A 17,422-nucleotide genomic window follows, 5' to 3' on the forward strand; every position below is an offset into this window, starting at 1 on the left:
CTGCAAGCTCCGCCTTTCGGGTTTAAGCCATTCTCCTGCCTCAGCCTCCCGAGTAGCTGGGACTACAGGCGCCCGCCACCTCGCCCGGCTAGTTTTTTGTATTTTTTTTAGTAGAGACGGGGTTTCACCGGGTTAGCTAGGATGGTCTCGATCTCCTGACCTTGTGATCCACCCGTTTCGGCCTCCCAAAGTGCTGGGATTACAGGCTTGAGCCACCGCGCCCGGCCTCACGTGCAGAATTTATACAAGTGCCATTGCCCAGGCCCCACCACAGATCAGTTAAATCAGATTCTTGGAAGGTATCGTACACGGGTGTTTCTAAAGCTCCTCCGCGCCCATTCTCTTCTCTGGGAATTCATATGTAGCCAGGAATGAAAAGGTCTTAGTACAAGCCACTAGTTTTACAGAAGCTAGGGATAGCAATGGGCTGTAGGTAACAGTCCCATGAGCTGGTTGAGGCCCCAGGTTCTCTGGCAGAGAGACCTCTCTCTCTCGGTTGGGGAGGCTTGCCCCACCCTTTATTATTATGCCTAACACATAAGAAATGTGCAGGATTTTTTTTTTTTCGGGGGTTGGGGAGGAATCAAACGCAAACTCTTGAACCAACTAGAGCGCCGCGGGGCAGAAGTGTCCGGCGGGGATCTGGACAGCGCATCGGGAAGCGCCATGGCCCAAAGCTCGCAGGAACCTGAACTCCTGGGCCAGCGCCGCCTTTTCTCGCAGAGGCCTCTAGCATCTGCACAGTCGAAGCCCTCTGAGCCTCAGGGCAGATTGAGGACCCTAACAGACCAGACATTTGGACGCGACCGCGCCAGAAATTCCAGGGAATTCAGTGTTGGCTCCGATTCCAAAACAAAAGTTTCCTCACCAGCCGGATCTCCGTCATTGGCGTTGGTCTCTGGTCACCTGACTTATTCAAGCCAATGAGAGGGGGCCGAATTAGTACTTCCGCTTTCCGTGAGGTTTAACGAGCCACTATGCCCGTCCTTCGGATACTCTGATTGGCCAGCCTCTCTCAGCTCCTCAGTTTATTGGGCAGCGCCGCTAGACCACTATCGAGCCGGGTGCGAGGGCTGTGTCAGGAGGTTGGGCAGCCATGGCGTCCTATTTCGATGAACACGACTGCGAGCCGTCTGACCCCGAGCGGGAGACGCGAACCAACATGCTGCTGGAGCTCGCAAGGTGGGTGCGCGGGGCTTGGGGATGGGGTCCAGCCCGCAGGTTTCTGGGCTGGGGCTGGCTGGAGAAGACGGATTACCAGGGGCAGTGGATTCTGGGGAGGACAGATGAGTAATCTGGAGTTAGTCCGGGCGGCGAGACTAAGGGGTGTGGGAATGAGCATCTCGATAATTTGGGCCGTCCGTTGGGCTGGCCTGGGCAAGGGGATTGCGGGAAAGATTGGAGCTGGAGAGTGGTGGGCGTGGGAGCGGAAGTTGAGGCATGGGGGCGGGGTTGGGGCCGTGTGCTGTGAGTGGGTATATTCATCAGGAATAGTAGGTACTGCTGACTTGGAATCTGGCTCTACCAGGTTATTCAGCGTGGCCTGAGTAACTTCTCTGAGCCTGTTGCCTCATTTGTAAAATGGGAATAAACACTTTACGTGCTGGAGCGGTCTGATAGCAGCTGTAAACTTTCCCATCGTGTTTTTTATCTAGTGAGCATCTACTAACTACTAAGGGTAGCTATTATTCCTACTAGCTGGGCAGGGTGTTTATTAATGTCCAGTGGATTATGGGGGTCAAAGAAAAAGCATAGTTTTCCTTTGTTCTGACTTTACATTTGTACCTGATCAGGTCACTTTTCAATAGAATGGACTTTGAAGACTTGGGGTTGGTAGTAGATTGGGACCACCACCTGCCTCCACCAGCTGCCAAGAATGTGGTTGAGAACCTCCCCAGGACAGTCATCAGAGGCTCTCAGGCTGGTGAGGACACTAATTCTTTCTGCTATTTGGGCCAGACCCACCCCTTCCCCAAGCCAGACTGTGGTCTGGGTCCTTCAGTTTTCCAGGTCAGGTGGGGGCAAGTATCCTTCAGGAGTGGGAGCTTGGGAGGCACAGCCTGTAGCAGCTCTCCTGACCAGCGCTCCTTCCTAAAGAGCTCAAGTGCCCCGTGTGTCTTTTGGAATTTGAGGAGGAGGAGACTGCCATTGAGATGCCTTGCCATCACCTTTTCCATTCCAGCTGCATTCTGCCCTGGCTAAGCAAGGTACTGCTTCTCTTCTTCCAGCTCTCACCCTGCCCTGGGCCCAGTACTCAAGCTGCTTTCTGTTCATGGACTGCTGGGGGACTGAAGAAGAGTGGCAGTTGGGAACAGGGGAGGGTGGTTATCAGCTTATGAAGATCAGACCAAGGCTAGAACACTGCTCTACTTTTCTCAGACAAATTCCTGTCCCTTGTGCCGCCATGAGCTGCCCACTGATGACGACACTTATGAGGAGCACAGACGAGATAAGGTAGGGGCTGATGGTTAAGTGGAGGGGTCGTAATGGACTCCCCCTCAGTCCTGTCCCCCCGCTGCCTTCACTTCCCACCTCAGCAGGACTGGGTAGGCCTCAGAATCCCTGGCTCCGGCTGCCTTGTTAGTGACTTTGATTTGTGGTAAGAGCCTAAGCAGTGCAGATGCCAGAGAGAGTCAGCCCCATGATAGCTTCCCATCCCCTCACCCATAGGCCTTCAGTTTGGGCCCCTGCCCAGAGTGCCTTCTTTCCTTTAGGCTCGAAAACAGCAGCAGCAACACCGACTGGAGAACCTCCATGGAGCCATGTACACGTGAGGAGGCTGGGGCTGAGTGCTGGCCCTCTGCGTCTTCCTTACTAACCTTGAATCCTCATTAAAGGCTTCTTTACCCACCCTGAGGCTGTATTGATCACAGACCTGGCCAGGGGCTCTGCATCCTCCATCAGGTCTCTACTCCTGTTGGGGAAGGTGATCCTAAACCACAGAAAGCACCAGGCTGCGGTTTTCCTCCCTGCTGGCCCATCTGGACTCATGGCAGTGGTAAAGAACTGGATTACTGCATCAGCCAGGGCTTGGGCCTATGTGTTCATGGTTGGAAGGCAAAATGTGCCAGGGTCTGGTACCCAATTAATTACTTAAAGCTGATAAACTAGGCTGGGTGCAGTGGCTCACGCATATAATCTCAGCAGTTTGGGAGGCCAAGGCAGGTGGATCACGAGGTCAGGAGTTCGAGACCATCCTGGCTAACATGGTGAAACCCTGTTTCTACTAAAAATACAAAAATTAGTTGGGCGTGGTGGCACACACCTGTAATCCCAGCTACCTGGGAGGCTGAGGCAGGATAATTGCTTGAACCTGGGAGGCAGAGGGTGCAGTGAGCTGAGATCATGCCATTGCACTCCAGCCTGAGCAATAAGAGCAAAACTGTCTCTCAAAAAAAAAAAAAAAAAAAAGCTGATAAACTAGCCTGCACCCTCCTCCTACTGCAATGTCTAGTTAACTTTGTAATCCCAGAGGTTTTCTTTCTCTCCACTGAGAAAGCCACGTTTAATATTTTAAAGTTGCTCTCTGTACCACCCCCACCTTCCCCCCATGCCTCCTAAGGAATCAAAGTTCAAAGCAGACTCTGAGTGGGGGATGGGTGAGATGATCAGACCAAGGCAGTTCTTTAGATTGCTTAGAGGCCCAGAAGGGTTTCAAGCCCTTTGAAGGGGTATTTGGATGGCACCTGGCATCCTTTGTTTCTGGCAACAGAGTGCACTCAGCACTCTCCTGGGGGCAAGGGCTTGCCCTCCTTGGCTTATGGAAAGCCATCCCAGATCAGGCCCCCCGACTCTCCAGAACAGACTACAAACATGCAAATTAGAATCCTTTTAATATAAAAAAAAAAAGTACTAAAATACCCACGTGGTTCTGCTGTGTTATTTGCCCTAACGGAAGTGAGGGGCAGAGTGAAGAATCCCAGTGCAGCTCAGTGGGCCCAGAAATGGGCCTTTCCGTAGGCTAAGGCGTGCCCACTCCACCTCCACCAGACTTCTATCCCCTCTGCTGTTCCCAGCCCCCAATTCCTGCAGCAGGAAACCCCAGTGGTCTGGCTTTGGCACTGGGAGTAGAAGGCACCTGAAGGGCTGGCTGGGTGAGTGAGGACAGGTGACCTTTAAAAACAAAACAACACTGTGGGGTGGGGAAGCAGGTCATGCAGCTATGGCAGCTGGCAGGGCCCACTCCTCTATGGCACAGGTGGACATGGGATGGCCACTTCTTCAGAAGTGAGGAAGCCCGGATCCCAACAGAATACTTTCTCAAAATTGTTTTTGGTACAAAATAAATGCAAAGAAGATATGGGGTGGGGTGCTGCAGAGGCCGGGCCAGCCACCCTCCCCAGACCTTAGATCATAGCGATGCTCTCGGGGGCACAGTTGAGGTGGGTGGAGGTGCTGCTGCTCCCGGAGGACTTGCAGGCCCGGCCAGGGGTAGGCTGCAATGCAGCCACCAGTGTGTCTGAGGAGACTGCCCCAAACTCATAGCTGAAGGTGCCATAGAAAATGAGGATATCGATGACACACACCCACTCACACAGGGCTGCCCCATGTTGCAGCTGAGAACTCTCATGGACAAAGAAGACTCCACCTGAAATGGGGCTAAGGAAATGTTCAGTAGGACGTATGGAAACCTGGCAACACGCCTTCTGCAGTCTCAGGCCTCACCTCTCCAAAGGGAGAGGTGTTAGGCCTCTCCCCCACATGGCAGTGTTAGGCCGCCATCCCCCATCCTCTTGGGAGGGAGAAAGGTTGAGCTAGAGGATGAGTTCCCGGCTGCCCCGTCCTGAAAGGATACTGAGGACCAGGGTGATAAAGGCGATGACAGCCAGCACACTTCGCAGATAGGCCACAGCCAGGTCCAGTGGGGCGGTGGCCCCTTGGTAGGAGAGAGCACAGTGCAGGCAGACAAAGAGCAGCCCCGCAGGGAAGGCCACACCAGCTCCAACGTAGTGCAGAGACCTGGCATGATCCACCTGGGCCCAGAGAAGGGCCAGTTGGTGATGTGGCCATTGGCCCCGCCCCTCCACCCCTCCTTCAGTGAATCTCCTCTCTCCCTCTTCCTTCCTCCCCCTCCTTTCTCATTCCCTCCTTCCAGCCCCAACCTTGAGGTGCCACCCTACAGGCAGCCAGGTCTTGTTAGGTAAAGTTCAAGGTTTGCGGGGGAGAAGGGGAAGCACCTGAAAGTTGCCAACCACCAGGAGGCCCGCGGCGTTGGTGCAGCCTGAGATGAGTGCTGTGGTGTTAACCCAAGAGTGCCTACTCTGCTCCAGGAGCTGCCCGTAGCGCAGGAGGCAGATCAGGGCCACTGGGGGAGGAGAGCACAGTTGAGGCCTTCCTCCAGCCTTGGCCCTGCCCAGTGAGCCTGTCAGCTTCCTCCAGACCCTGTGGTGCTCCTGCCCCTCAGAATGGACAGGTGGGTGGTGCACTAGGTTTCCTTAGGCTCCAGCCAGCAGGGTGGCTGTGTGGGAGTCAGCTTTTGGCCTTCAAGGAAGGGGAGAGATGTTGCTTCTATTGCCTCAGCCTTTGGTGGGGAGGGCTGCACAGGGGAAGGGCTTCCTGGGCCTTTCTGTGTTGGGGGCACTGGGCTGGGCAGGCAGGGTCAGGGCTAAGGGTACAACTCACCCATGAAAGCACCCATGTTGCCAATGAGGCTGAAGAGGCAGCTTTCTGGGGGATAGGAGCCGCACTTGCTGCGAGGAGGGGGAAGGACAAAGTAAGAGGGCGGCAGGAGGCCCAGGGGGCCCCCATTCTGGCTCACTGGCTCTCCCCTCGTTTACCTGCACCTGCTCCTTAGCAGGCAGGCCACTGATTTATGTGAAAAGCCAGGGTCCCTCATGAACAACTGGTTCCAGGCTGGGCCCCCAAAGCAGAGCTCGTGTGTGAGAGAGAAGGGAGTGCCCAGGAGTGTTCAGGCAACCCTGACACTCTTTGCTGAGCCTTGCAGCTGGTTTGGCCATCCTTGAGCCAGAACACGGGCTGGGCAATCGGAGGGCTCGAGCTTAAATCCAGGTGCCTCCACTTATTAGCTGTGTAACCTGGATGAGTAAGACTGAGCCTGTTTTCTCACCTATAAAATGGTGAAAACCATAGCTGCCTCACTCCTGGGAAGATGAAAAGAGACAATGCATATAAAGCGCTCAGCAGAGTGCCTGCCCCATAGTAACTGGCAAGTAGTGTTGTTATGAAGTGGCTCTTAGGATACTTATTATTCCTGAGACCCAAGGACAGCTCTTTGCTTGAGGGTCTGTCTGGGAGGACCTCGGATCTCCCCCTGCCCAATATCTAGGCCTTACCTGATGAGGGGGACATTGTCCAGGGTGCAGCAGGTCTTGGGGCCCCCTTGCTCAGCAGGGTCAGGAGGGCAGGACTCGTTGTAGGACCTGGCAGGCAGGACAGGGAGTAGACTGGGGGAAGGGACTGCCCCCAGTCCCTTGGCCTATAGCCTCAGGCCTCAAAGAGGACTCTCTCCCAGACCTCCCCCACAGGGACAGAAGATCACACTCCCCAGTGCTGGCCTGAAGCAGTAACCAAAGGGGCAAAGGGATGGTGGGAAGTGCGTAGGCATGAAGTCATGCCTGGGGACCAATTTCAGAGAAGAGCAGTGAGGCTCTGGGTTGCAGTCTGGCTCGTGGCACCCTCGGGCCCAAGAGGGGACAGAGATGAAGGAAACTTTAGAGCGAGGCTGTCTGCAGAGTCCTTCATACCAGTTCTCCACGGGACATACATGGTGGTTCATCACAGCCATGGCATACCTGTGGGAACAGAACTGTCACCCTGGCCAGCCTTCCTGAGCTCCCCATCAACCCACCCCACGACCCTTCTCTTCAACCTTGATTTCTGGCCTCATTCAGCCTCATTATTGTTCCTGGGGACTCAAGTTGGGGTCCCTGAAGCTTGATGCCATACCAGCAGCTGCAGCATGTCCCCCAGCTAGAGGCCCCCTGGAGATTGCCCTGGCTAGAAGTATATTTGTCAGGGCCACCCTGCTGGACAGCAGTTTTGCCAGCTTGTCCCAAGGGGCTGTGTGCCCAGGCACCAGGCCAGGCTTTTGAGACAGCCAGAGTGACCCTGGGTACCACCCTGAAGCCTACAACAGGACAAGGGACTTTGTGTGCATCATCAAGCTCCTGTTGCCCCCGCACCCCACTTTACTCACACAGTCCATATGCCAGTAATGGAGAACGCTGACAGGCTGACAGGCAGGAGGATCCAGGCGGTCATGAGGGAGGGGAGCCAGGGTGGTGGTGGTGTGGGGGGGAGGACAAGAGGTAGATGGGGAAGTGGGGGCGGACCAGCTACCTTGAGATGTTTCTGCCACAACCATCAGCTGCCCTGGCCTGGTGGAGAGAGAGCAAAGTCCAGGAGTGGGTAACTGGCCGGGAAGGGGGAGGGGAAGGGGGGTCAACACCTTATCCAGGGCTCCCGTTGGGTCTCTGAGCGTCCAAAGTTTGGGCTGAGCCCAAGGCAGAACGTGGACACCCTCTGGCATTGGGGGCCTCCGCGGTCAACCCAAATGCCACCGGCGTGCTGAGAGACGCAGGCGGACCGTAACATCTGGAAGGGAGTTACCCTCCTTCTGAGGGACCAGGGCTGGGAGACGGGCTGGACAACCGAAGAGGCCACGCCAAGGAGAGGCTGGGTGCTGGCCCAGTGGAGCGGTGGCGAGTCAGCGGCGCGCAGGCAACCACCTGACCATCGGCGCCCTGGGCGAGGGGCAGGTTCACGAGAAAGCCCGGCCCGGCCCACGCTCGCCTGGGCGCGGGGACCCCGACTGGGGCCGGAGCCTGCGGCCAGCTACTCCCCCGGACCCGGGACGCGAGACTCCCCAGGTGATTCCTGGAAGCCCGGAGGAAGGCAAGGAGCCCACTACGCACCTCCCCGGAACGCCCCGCCGCCGCCGCACCCTGCTCGGCCCCCTCGTGGCGCCGACTCTAGCTGCGGCCCTCGGAGCAGCCCTGAAAGGTTTAAAGGGCCGAGCGGCCCCGCCCCTGGCGGCCCCAGGCCTCGCCGCGCCGCCCGCCGGGACGTGGAGTCCGCGCAGCCCCGTCCTCGGCGCCCGCGCCCTGCCCAAGACTACAACTCCCGAGCCCCCGCGCCCATGTCACGGGGGAAACGTGGGCGGTGTCCCAACTTCGGAGGATCTGGGCGCGGAGGGCTGTGGCGTTAAGACCGCTCTAAAACCGAGATGCCTAGAGGTTTGGTTTAACCGGTTCCTGCGGGGGAAGCGCCAGCAGTTGGGGACCTCGGGGCAGCCTGCATTCCAGCTCTACCTGGGATTGTCGCCGTGCACATGGCTGGAGGAGCGTCTCTCCGCCGCTGCGCATATTTTGCAGCCTGCACCGGCCAACGGTGAGTCCTCTAGGAAGCTTTCTCAACTCGGCGCCCCATGCCTGCCTCTGGCCAGGGCTGCGGCGGGTCCAGAGAAGCAGACACAAAGCCTTGGCTGTTTCTTAAGAAATCCAAGCGCCTGGGATTTGGCTTATGGTTCCTGTGGCTCAGCAAACTCCGGAGGAGGGCTGCTTTCATTAGATACTTTTTGCTTTCCTGCGTGCAAGTACACAGCGTACTAGCCAGAAATCAGTGCCCAAGACGTGTTTCTCGACTGATCAACACGTATTTGAAATAAGGCGGCAGAGACCAGAGGACATCCACACATGTAGGTGTCAGTGTAGAGTAGGTAAGGATTAACATGGCCAGTGTTGGTAAGCAAAGAGGGGAAGGTGAGAGACCCGGAGGATTCTGGGAAAAGGAAACAGGATAGTGTGGGAAAAATTACTGACCAGCTTCACCAAAAACTTACAGGCTATGAGTGCATTCCTGGATGTTGCTTAAATTATTGCAAGGGTGGAAATACTTTCACATATCAGAATTGTACCTGGCATTCTGTCTCGAAGGCGGTCCCAGCATCTGTTGGAGCCCTTGTGAGATGACACTTGGGCAGATCATCACCTGAATGGTGCACGGGCTCAGGCTGCCAGGTGTGGGGAGCTGAAGTTTGGCAACACTGATGAGGCAAAAGCTATGTGCAACAACAGGACCCTGTGCTTTAGAAAGGTAGAGCAGAATAAACCGCACAATGACTTGAAGAGGGATCAACCTTCTTGGACCCAGTGGAAAGTAGAAATGAAAGCAGAAAACCTGTTGGAGAGCCCTTTTTCTTTTGAGACGGAGTTTCACTTGTTGCCCAGGCTGGAATGCAATGGCACAATCTCGGCTCACTGCTACCTCTGCCTCCTGGGTTCAAGTGATTCCTGTGCCTCAGCCTCCAGAGTAGCTGGGATTACAGGTGCCTGCCACCACACCTGGCTAATAGTTTTGTATTTTTAATAGAGACGGGGTTTCACCATGTTGGCCAGGCTGGTCTCGAACTCCTGACGTCAGGTGATCTGCTCGCTTGGCCTCTCAAAGTGCTGGGATTACAGATGTGAACAACCGTGCCCAGCAGGAGAGCCCTTTCCTTAATCACATCAGGACAAGTAGTTAAAACAGGGCTAAGAAGTATGGCTGTGTAGTGATCACTGTACAAGCACACCTGGCTGAATGAACCAGTGGGGGATAAAATCCAGGCCACCTGCCGCTGGGTATGCTTTGTGCCTCAGGACCAAGGTGTGCTTCCTTGCTAATTGACAGGAACCATCTTCCTGCCCAACTGCATTCCCATTGACTAGGCACCTTATCTGCCCAATGGGGCTGTGAACCCTAACTGGAAGCTTTGCAATTCTTAACACTGTATCTTCTTGAGCTGGGTTTGAGTCCCTATCCAATCAAGATGAAGTCCTGAGAGGACTATTCAAGTTCTAACATGATGTGGGGGCAAGGCATAGTACTCCAGATCCGGGACATGAGGCAGCTTTTGGCTTAATATGACAATCTAATAGTTCCTAAAATAGAATTATCCCAGGATAGAGCTCCGTATGACAGAAGGGCTCTTCATAGGTAGTTGGTAGGGGGAATTGTGTATCATGTACGAAGTAGGACCAGATGTCTTTAAAAAGGCCTTCCAACTCTAATGCTACATGAGTCTGTCTAGTTGTTATGTTCCAACAGGGACAGCTCTTAAAATAGTGTGGCAAAGCAAGAGATGAGATTTCCAGTGCTGACTTGGTGGTGGAATGACTTTAGGGCAGGTATTTAACCTCCACTTCCCTGTGTACACAAGTGATTTCACAACTCTTGGCAAAAACAGTGCTGTAAAAATAGTAAGTTTATTTGTTGAAAAAAAACACTGCATTTGAAAAGTACCTTCCTTCTGGGATTTTCAAATAATTTGCACTACATTTTATTCATCCACACATTGGAAATGAGTAAACTGGTGAACATATAGCTTTTTATACATTTAACACAACCAGTGCAAATTCTCCTGGCTCTGAGAAGGCAGAGAAGCCCTTTACTCAGAAGGTCTTCAATTCTGGCATACTCCAACTCCTAGGGAAATTGCGGGTGGGTGCCTAGAGCTGTATGACCATCTGATTCCTCATGGACAGGACAGGAATTCAGCAAGGGAGCTTAAAATTTTTTTTTTTTTTTTTTTTTGAGACGGAGTCTCGCTCTTTTGCCCAGGCTGGAGTGCAGTGGCCGGATCTCAGCTCACTGCAAGCTCCGCCTCCCGGGTTCACGCCATTCTCCTGCCTCAGCCTCCCGAGTAGCTGGGACTACAGGCGCCCGCCACCTTGCCCGGCTAGTTTTTTGTATTTCTTAGTAGAGACGGGGTTTCACCGTGTTAGCCAGGATGGTCTCGATCTCCTGACCTCGTGATCCACCCGTCTCGGCCTCCCAAAGTGCTGGGATTACAGGCTTGAGCCACCGCGCCCGGCCAGCTTAAAATATTTTAATTGTCAACATTCCATGGTGACTCTCCCCAAAAATCTAGTGGTAGGAAAGTAATCTGTACTTATTCCTCTTTGTGCACACAAAGGCTTCATTTAAATTTGTGAGCCTGCTGGGGATCCATTACCTAGCCATTCAGAGATCCTGTCAAATGCACAGCAGATTGGATACTCCCCATCCCAAAGGGGTTCCTCTCACCTGGATGGGGCCAATCTCTAGTTGACAATGACCCTCAGAGTGCATCATGGAGATGGAATGTCCCTTCCAGAGAGACTTTTACACAGGGAAAAGCATTTGTTGGCTGGGCTCCAACTCTCATTTGGTACAAAAAGCTTTACATTCTTTTCCCGTCTTACATTACATTCTTCAAAGACTTCCGTGCTTGCCAGCTGGATACAACTCAAGCTCTAGTGTTTACTCTTGCACAGCCCAAAACCCTTGCAAACCCAGCTTCCTTCTATCAGTGACATCACACATTGTGGCCCAGGAACCACAAAACCTAAAATACAGGCTTAAATTCAGTGAGTGAAGAACATTCCATATTGAATGGGCATGAGATACGCCTATCAGATTGTGTGGTTTTTTTTTTTTTAAAGACAGCCAATTACATTGTATCTAGTCAAAGGAGCGGATTCTAAAGCAGCCTGCTGGGAAGTTCCACTTAGTCTCATCGGACACTGTTCTTTGGGACATCTGTGGGAAATGTTCTGGAACTTGTTCCTTCATGGGAAACACTAATTTTTGAAAGAAGTAGATATCTGGAGGCAGGTCTGGTGAATAAGCTGGATAGTACTGCCTTGGACTCCAGCTGAGGGGTGGCAGTAAGCAATGAGGATGGGCTATAAGGCTGTTAACTGGCTAAGGGCCATCCTTGGGCAGGCATTTCAGACACACCTGGAGAAAGGGCAGTAGCATCTCCGATAGGCCAGCTCTGAAGGAAGCTTAGTGCTTAATACAGTCACACTGCATAAATTAGCTTACGGTGCTCTCTTGGGTGGAAAATATTAATAGTGTATATGCACTTGATAAGCAAAGTTCCTCAAGAAAAAAAGTTTAATAGCAAGGAATTTCCATCAGTCCCCTACGTGAGAGGGGTCTTTGTGAGGATTACCACAACAAACACTTAAAAGGATACAATAGGTATTTATTAAATGCTGCCTTGCCTTTTACCTCCTTTTTTTTTTTTTTTTTTTTGAGACGGAGTCTCGCTTTGCTGCCCAGGCTGAAGCGCAGTGGTGTGATCTCGGCTCACTGCAACCTCCGCCTTCCAGGTTCAGGCGATTCTCTTGCCTCGGCCTCCCGAGTAGCTGGGATGGACTATAGGCACATGTCACCATGCCTGGCTAATTTTTTGTACTTTTAGTAGAGACGGGGTTTCTCTGTGTTAGCCAGGATGGTCTGGATCTCCTGATTTCATGATCCGCCCACCTCGGCCTCCCTACCTCTTCCTTTACTTAACAAGAATGGGGTCTAAATTTTCAGGTGCCAAATCCCCAAACTCCTCTTCTAGCCTTCTGAATTGTGTAATAAAACCAGGAAACAGGTGATCCAGCTGAGAAGACAGACCTCAAAAGTATTTCCAGACTAAAAAGCCAAAGACTTCCAGTGAAATCCTATGTTCTAAGTCATCAGATCAGTTTAAGGACTGGAAGACTAGAATGACTGACTGGTTCTCTGACCAGGAAGAACAGGGTGGAGTTTGGGAGAGCCTCCTTGACCCAGGAGACTTTGGAGGGTAGTTAACATTAGAAGTCAAAAGGCACTTCTAGCCCAGTTGCCTAAGTAGAGGAAAAAGCCTTTCTGCTTTAAAAGGAGAACTGAGCCTAAGATTGGCAAGTTTAAGGCACTTAACCTTGACCAGTTCTGTAGGTCTGGAGCATTCTGGTGTCTGGCTGCTTTCACTACCAGGCCCTTCTCACTTATCCACCTGACTTACTGCCCCAGCATTCCTTTGGCATTGCGAGCTGTGACTTGCCATATTTTAATGACATGATTGAAGTAGCTACCTTGCAGGATAGATTTTCTGGGGTATAGGGAACAAACCAACAGTGCCATCAGGTGTCTTAACACCCGGATGTGGAGAAACCCCTGGAGCAAGGGGCTATGGTTTCAGGAAATCTCAGTTCTCAAAGGCTTAAAGCCACATTTCAGGGCACTGAGGTTAGCCTGATATGCTGGAAAACAAGTGCCTTGGAACTTCCGTACTGGAGAGGGAGGATGTCTTGTGGAATTCAGACGTAAGCCTAACCCTGCATTAGAAAAAATGTTCACCGGATGAGAGCAGTGGTATTCCTGGGGATCTTTATGCTAAGGATCTGAGTTATATACTCCTGGGAGGTAGGAAAGAAGGTCTCATTTCATTCCCTCTGGCGTGTTGTCAATCAGGCAATTATTGCTAATATTGACTTTCCCTTTGTAGGTATGTTCAGAACTGTTAAGTCACAACTTGAGAGTGAGTTCCCACTTGTTTTGATAATTCCCTTTTAGTCTGAGCAGAGGACAGTCTGTTCACAGCTAGGAGTGAAGCTGAAAGTTGGAATTCTGTAGCCCTGGCCAAGGCAGGTTTTGCTGTAAGAAATCTTTGCAGTTTAGCACCAACATCTTCCTGGGTTTGCTATCTAGACAGTGCAAAGCAGTGGAACATGCGAGAAACGAAAAAGCCATGGAAAGGGAGGGAGACATGCTTGCAAATAGGCCTCAAAAATGGAGGTCTCCCACTTTATTGGTATCAGAATTACTTGCAGAGTTTTTTAGAAGGATAGATCCCTAGACCTCCCCACCTCCAAAGTCCTGAGCAGCTGGAGGTACACAGTCACGTTGGAGGGGGAGGAGAACTGATGGATTCTACCTGAGGCAAAAAGATGAGGGAAAGGAACAAAGAAAAAGGGCTGAAAAAAGGTCTATGAGTACATGGGTGGAAATGAGCAAAAGCACAGAAGAACCATAAAATAACAAACATGGTTCATGCAGCTGAGTGGAACAGCAGCAGCCAGGCATATGACCTCGGTGAGAAAGCACCATGTTAGCACAAGGCTTCATAAATTCTAGTTCTCCCTGGAGTCTCTGCTTCTAGAACACCACATTAGCCACACAAAATTCTCAAAAAAAAAAAAAAAAAAAAAAATTCCAGAGTATCAGGCTGGGTAAATGGGTCAACATACAAGAAAGAATGACTGCAAGGCAGGCCAGGTGTAGTCCTGCAACACCCTATGGATGCAGCAGCTCTGGGGGTCTCAAGATCAGACAAACTGGTCCTGGTACCCCCACACTAAATTTCCTGGGCAGAATTCTTCCGAGTGCAGTGAATCCAGCCTGGAGAGAACGCCTTCAACATGGTCAGTGTCGGCTCTGGCGCTTTGCAATCTCCTCCTGGATACGCAACTTGAGGGCTTCTCGCATGGGTGGATCCAGAGGCGTGTGTGCCGACACCTCCTCACTCACCTTTCCTGGGTCATCGCCCTACATGGAGGAAGAGTCAGGAGGCTCAGGGCCTGGCTTCTTCCAGAAAGGTGACCTGCCCTGTCCCTAAACACTCTCACAGAACTCCGTTTAGCTCAAGGCTTTTTGCCAGCACCTGTCATTTCCCAGGTGTCCCCTGTAATAGTGACTCTCCACTGGGGGCCAAGAGCCCTCCGTGTTCCCCTACTGAGAATCACTGTGAGATGGGAGTGAGTTGTGTTCAAAAGCACTGCCCGCCAGGCCTAGGCTCACACATGGAGCAGACACTTCCCACTGGGGGTCCTGAGGAAAACAGCGCTCAGGGTCTGACAGTGATTACTACCATGGCCCAGGACCTTCAGGCTGCAGCTGCTTCCACCAGGCGTACCTGATACACGATAACTGATGTGACCTCTCCACTGTCTGCCTCGTATTCTAAGCAGAAGAGCTGATGGCCAGAAGGCTCCAGCTCAGAGCCTCCACTACTGCTGCTTTCACCGGACTCCTCATAGTCTGGGTTGCGTGGGTGGGCAGAGACATCTGGAAGGATGAACCACAGTAAGAAAGAAGAGGGGGATGCTGCTGAAGGCCCTGCCCATAGAGATGCTGCAGGAAAATATACAGTTAAGCCCCAGTCTTCTTTTTTTGAGATGAAGTCTCACTCTGTCACCCAGGCTAGAGTGCAGTGGTGCGATCTTGGCCCACTGCAATCTCCGCTCCGGGGTTCAAGCGTTTCTCTTGACTCAGCCTCCCCAGTGGCTAGGGTTACAGGCAAGTGCTGCCACGTCCAGCTAATTTTTGTATTTTTAGTAGAGATGGGGTTTCACCATGTTGGCCAGGCTGGTCTCGAACTCCTGACCTCGGGTGATCTGCCCACCTTGGCCTCCCAAAGTGCTGTGATTACAGGCGTGCGCCACTGCGCCCAGCTGCCCCAATCTTCTTAGGGGTCTAGTGTAAGTGGGTTTTTTTTTTTTGAGATGAGTCTTGCCCTGTCGCCCAGGCTGGAGTACAGTGGCTAAATCGCGGCTCACTGCAACCTCTGCTTCCTAGGTTCAAGCGATTCTTCTTCCTCAGCCTCCTGAGTAGCTGAGATTACAGCTGCCTGCCACCATGCCTGGCCAATGTTTGTATTTTTAGTAGAGATGGGGTTTCACCATGTTGTCCAGGCTAATTTCAAACTCTTGGCCTCAAGGGATCCGCCCACCTCGGCATCCCAAACTGCTAGGATTACAGGCATGAACCACCGTGCCCGGCCCAATGTAAGTGTTTGGTGTGCTGCCAGTCAAGCACTTATTTACCTTTGCATCCCTGCCCTGAGGCCAGCACAGTCCTGTCACACAGTAGGTACACAATGCACATTTGTCTAGCAAAAAGTACTGGAAAGCAGAAGGGTGGATAGAGCTCTGCCTGGGTTCAAATCTAGGCTTTGCCATTTACTAGCTGAGATCTTGGGCAAGTTGTTTAACCTCTCTGTGCCTATTTCCTGACTGTGAAACAGATATAAGTGTTTTTATGAGGTTGTATAAAGACTCAATGAATTGGCCGGGCGTGGTGGCTCATGCCTGTAATCCCAGCACTTTGGGAGGCCGAGACTGGCAGATCACGAGGTCAGGAGATCGAGACCATCCTGACTAACAGGGTGAAACCCTGTCTCTACTAAAAATACAAAAATTAGCCGGGCGCGGTGGCGGGCGCCTGTAGTCCCAGCTACACGGGAGGCTGAGGCAAGAGAATGGCGTGAACCCGGGAGGCAGAGCTTGCAGTGAGTGGAGATCACACCACCGCACTCCAGCCTGGGCGACAGAGTGAGACTCCGTCTCAAAAAAAAAAAAAAAAACAACAGACTCAATGAATTAATATACGTAAGATCTGAAAGCACTTTAAATAATGCCTAACAAAGGCAGGGTGTGGTGGCACACACCTATAATCCCACCACTTTGGGAGGCCGATGCAGGCAGGTCATCTGAGCTCAGGAGTTTGAGATCAGCCTGGGCAACGTGAGGGAAACCCCTTCTCTACAAAAAATACCAAAATTAACTGGGTGTGGTGGCACAGGCCTGGGGTCCCAGATACTCGGGAGGCTAAGGCTGCAGTGAGCCGAGATCGCACCATTGCACTCCAGCCTGGGCGACAGAGACCTAGTCTCAAAAATAAAATAAAAAATTTAAAAAAGAAGTAATAATGCTTAGTAAAAATTGAGTGTCATATGTTAACCAGTGTGATCTCTAGGTAGCAGGGAAGCTGGGGAAAGGCCATTTACTGGGTTCATTCCACAATTATGTGCTGGTCGCTCATCGCTGTGCCAGACTTTCTCTTTGCTAGGTAGCGGAGCACCTTACTAAAATACAGCACGAAGGGGCAAACCGGCAGATAAACGTCTTGCTGGCTCCCGGATACTCTGTGACAGCGATGCTTAACTGGGGTCTTATGAGTCTTCCCAGTTTTTGGGGAGAATCATTCAGCAGAGATTTGGGAGCGTTGAGGTGGAGGTTCCGGGAAGAGACGAGGTGAACTGAACCTTAGGAGTAAGAAGTGGTTTTTCCCTACAGAGAAGGGGAGTGCGTTGCAGGAAGAGCGCGCGGGCTGGAGACAGGCGGGGCGGGCGGCCTCACCTCGGTGTCGCGGCAGGTACACCTGCAGGTCTGGCTTGCGGGGCCGCGTCGGCGCGGGCGTGTGCCGCCTCCTCACCTTCTCCTTGGCAGCCTGCTTCACCTTCTTGTCATAGTCGTCCCTGCGGGGAGCCGAGCGGGAGTCAGGCACTGTCGGGCCAGGCCAGGCCAGGCCAGGAGTGGCGGCGACAGCGCAGGGCGGGGCGGTACCGAGCGATCTGGTTCCGTCGGATATGGTGCACGAAGCCGTGGTTCATGTCCAGCCGCCCACCAGGCTTGCAGCAGTGCCCCGGCCGGGGATGCGGCCCCGCCTCCATCCGGAGCCGGGGGGCGCAGAGTCGCCGCCGCCTCGACGGCCCCAACAACAGCCACCCGCCCACACAGGCCCGCGCCGCCCCTCGCTCAGCTTCCGGCCCCGCATCCTGACTTCCGGTCTGGGAGGCCCTGCCTGGCCAAGCGATGCGGCGCGCGGAGTTTTCGGGTCTAGTCGGGTCGGGTGGAGTAGAGTATGCTTGACTTCCACCGCCCGAACCTCTAGAGAGCTTTTG

The 17,422-nt window shown here is 52.9% G+C and overlaps 4 protein-coding genes across 7 annotated transcripts in view; 2 read left to right on the forward strand and 2 right to left on the reverse strand.

Annotated features, from left to right (window-relative positions):
- Positions 1 to 604: 604 nt before the first annotated feature.
- RNF181 (ring finger protein 181) lies at positions 605 to 3,860 on the forward strand. 3 transcript variants are annotated; one of them, XM_025354717.1, is made up of 5 exons: positions 605 to 1,182; positions 1,794 to 1,924; positions 2,098 to 2,207; positions 2,380 to 2,454; positions 2,715 to 2,856. In XM_025354717.1, the coding sequence occupies exons 1-5, from the start codon at positions 1,097 to 1,099 to the stop codon at positions 2,772 to 2,774; spliced, it is 462 nt and encodes a 153-aa protein (XP_025210502.1). In that variant the 5' UTR covers positions 605 to 1,096; the 3' UTR covers positions 2,775 to 2,856. The 3 variants fall into 3 exon arrangements, with proteins under 3 accessions (XP_025210502.1, XP_025210503.1, XP_025210501.1); XM_025354718.1 differs by lacking the exon at positions 2,380 to 2,454 and having other exon boundaries at positions 2,715 to 3,860; XM_025354716.1 differs by lacking the exon at positions 2,098 to 2,207 and having other exon boundaries at positions 2,229 to 2,454; positions 2,715 to 3,860.
- On the reverse strand, positions 3,815 to 7,967 carry TMEM150A (transmembrane protein 150A). Of its 2 annotated transcripts, XM_025354714.1 has the most exons (8): positions 7,875 to 7,967; positions 7,157 to 7,337; positions 6,705 to 6,752; positions 6,294 to 6,380; positions 5,623 to 5,690; positions 5,178 to 5,305; positions 4,796 to 4,973; positions 3,815 to 4,588 (listed from the first exon to the last, which is right to left on the reverse strand). In XM_025354714.1, the coding sequence occupies exons 2-8, from the start codon at positions 7,219 to 7,221 to the stop codon at positions 4,347 to 4,349; spliced, it is 816 nt and encodes a 271-aa protein (XP_025210499.1). In that variant the 5' UTR covers positions 7,222 to 7,337; positions 7,875 to 7,967; the 3' UTR covers positions 3,815 to 4,346. The 2 variants fall into 2 exon arrangements, with proteins under 2 accessions (XP_025210499.1, XP_025210500.1); XM_025354715.1 differs by lacking the exon at positions 5,623 to 5,690.
- A 148-nt stretch (positions 7,968 to 8,115) lies between these two features.
- USP39 (ubiquitin specific peptidase 39) overlaps positions 8,116 to 17,422 on the forward strand; it is a 48,292-nt gene continuing 38,985 nt past the window's right edge. Inside the window, exon 1 of the mRNA XM_025354713.1 lies at positions 8,116 to 8,349. The gene's annotated coding sequence lies outside the window, so the exon portion shown is untranslated. The remainder of the gene's footprint in view (positions 8,350 to 17,422) is intronic.
- C13H2orf68 (chromosome 13 C2orf68 homolog) lies at positions 11,863 to 17,267 on the reverse strand. The gene is made up of 4 exons (XM_025354720.1): positions 17,085 to 17,267; positions 16,878 to 16,996; positions 14,654 to 14,805; positions 11,863 to 14,286 (listed from the first exon to the last, which is right to left on the reverse strand). Exons 1-4 carry the CDS (start codon positions 17,189 to 17,191, stop codon positions 14,164 to 14,166), a joined length of 501 nt encoding a protein of 166 aa, XP_025210505.1. The 5' UTR covers positions 17,192 to 17,267; the 3' UTR covers positions 11,863 to 14,163.

This window comes from Theropithecus gelada, chromosome 13 (genome assembly GCF_003255815.1).
Source record: "Theropithecus gelada isolate Dixy chromosome 13, Tgel_1.0, whole genome shotgun sequence".
Taxonomy (NCBI): domain Eukaryota; kingdom Metazoa; phylum Chordata; class Mammalia; order Primates; family Cercopithecidae; genus Theropithecus; species Theropithecus gelada.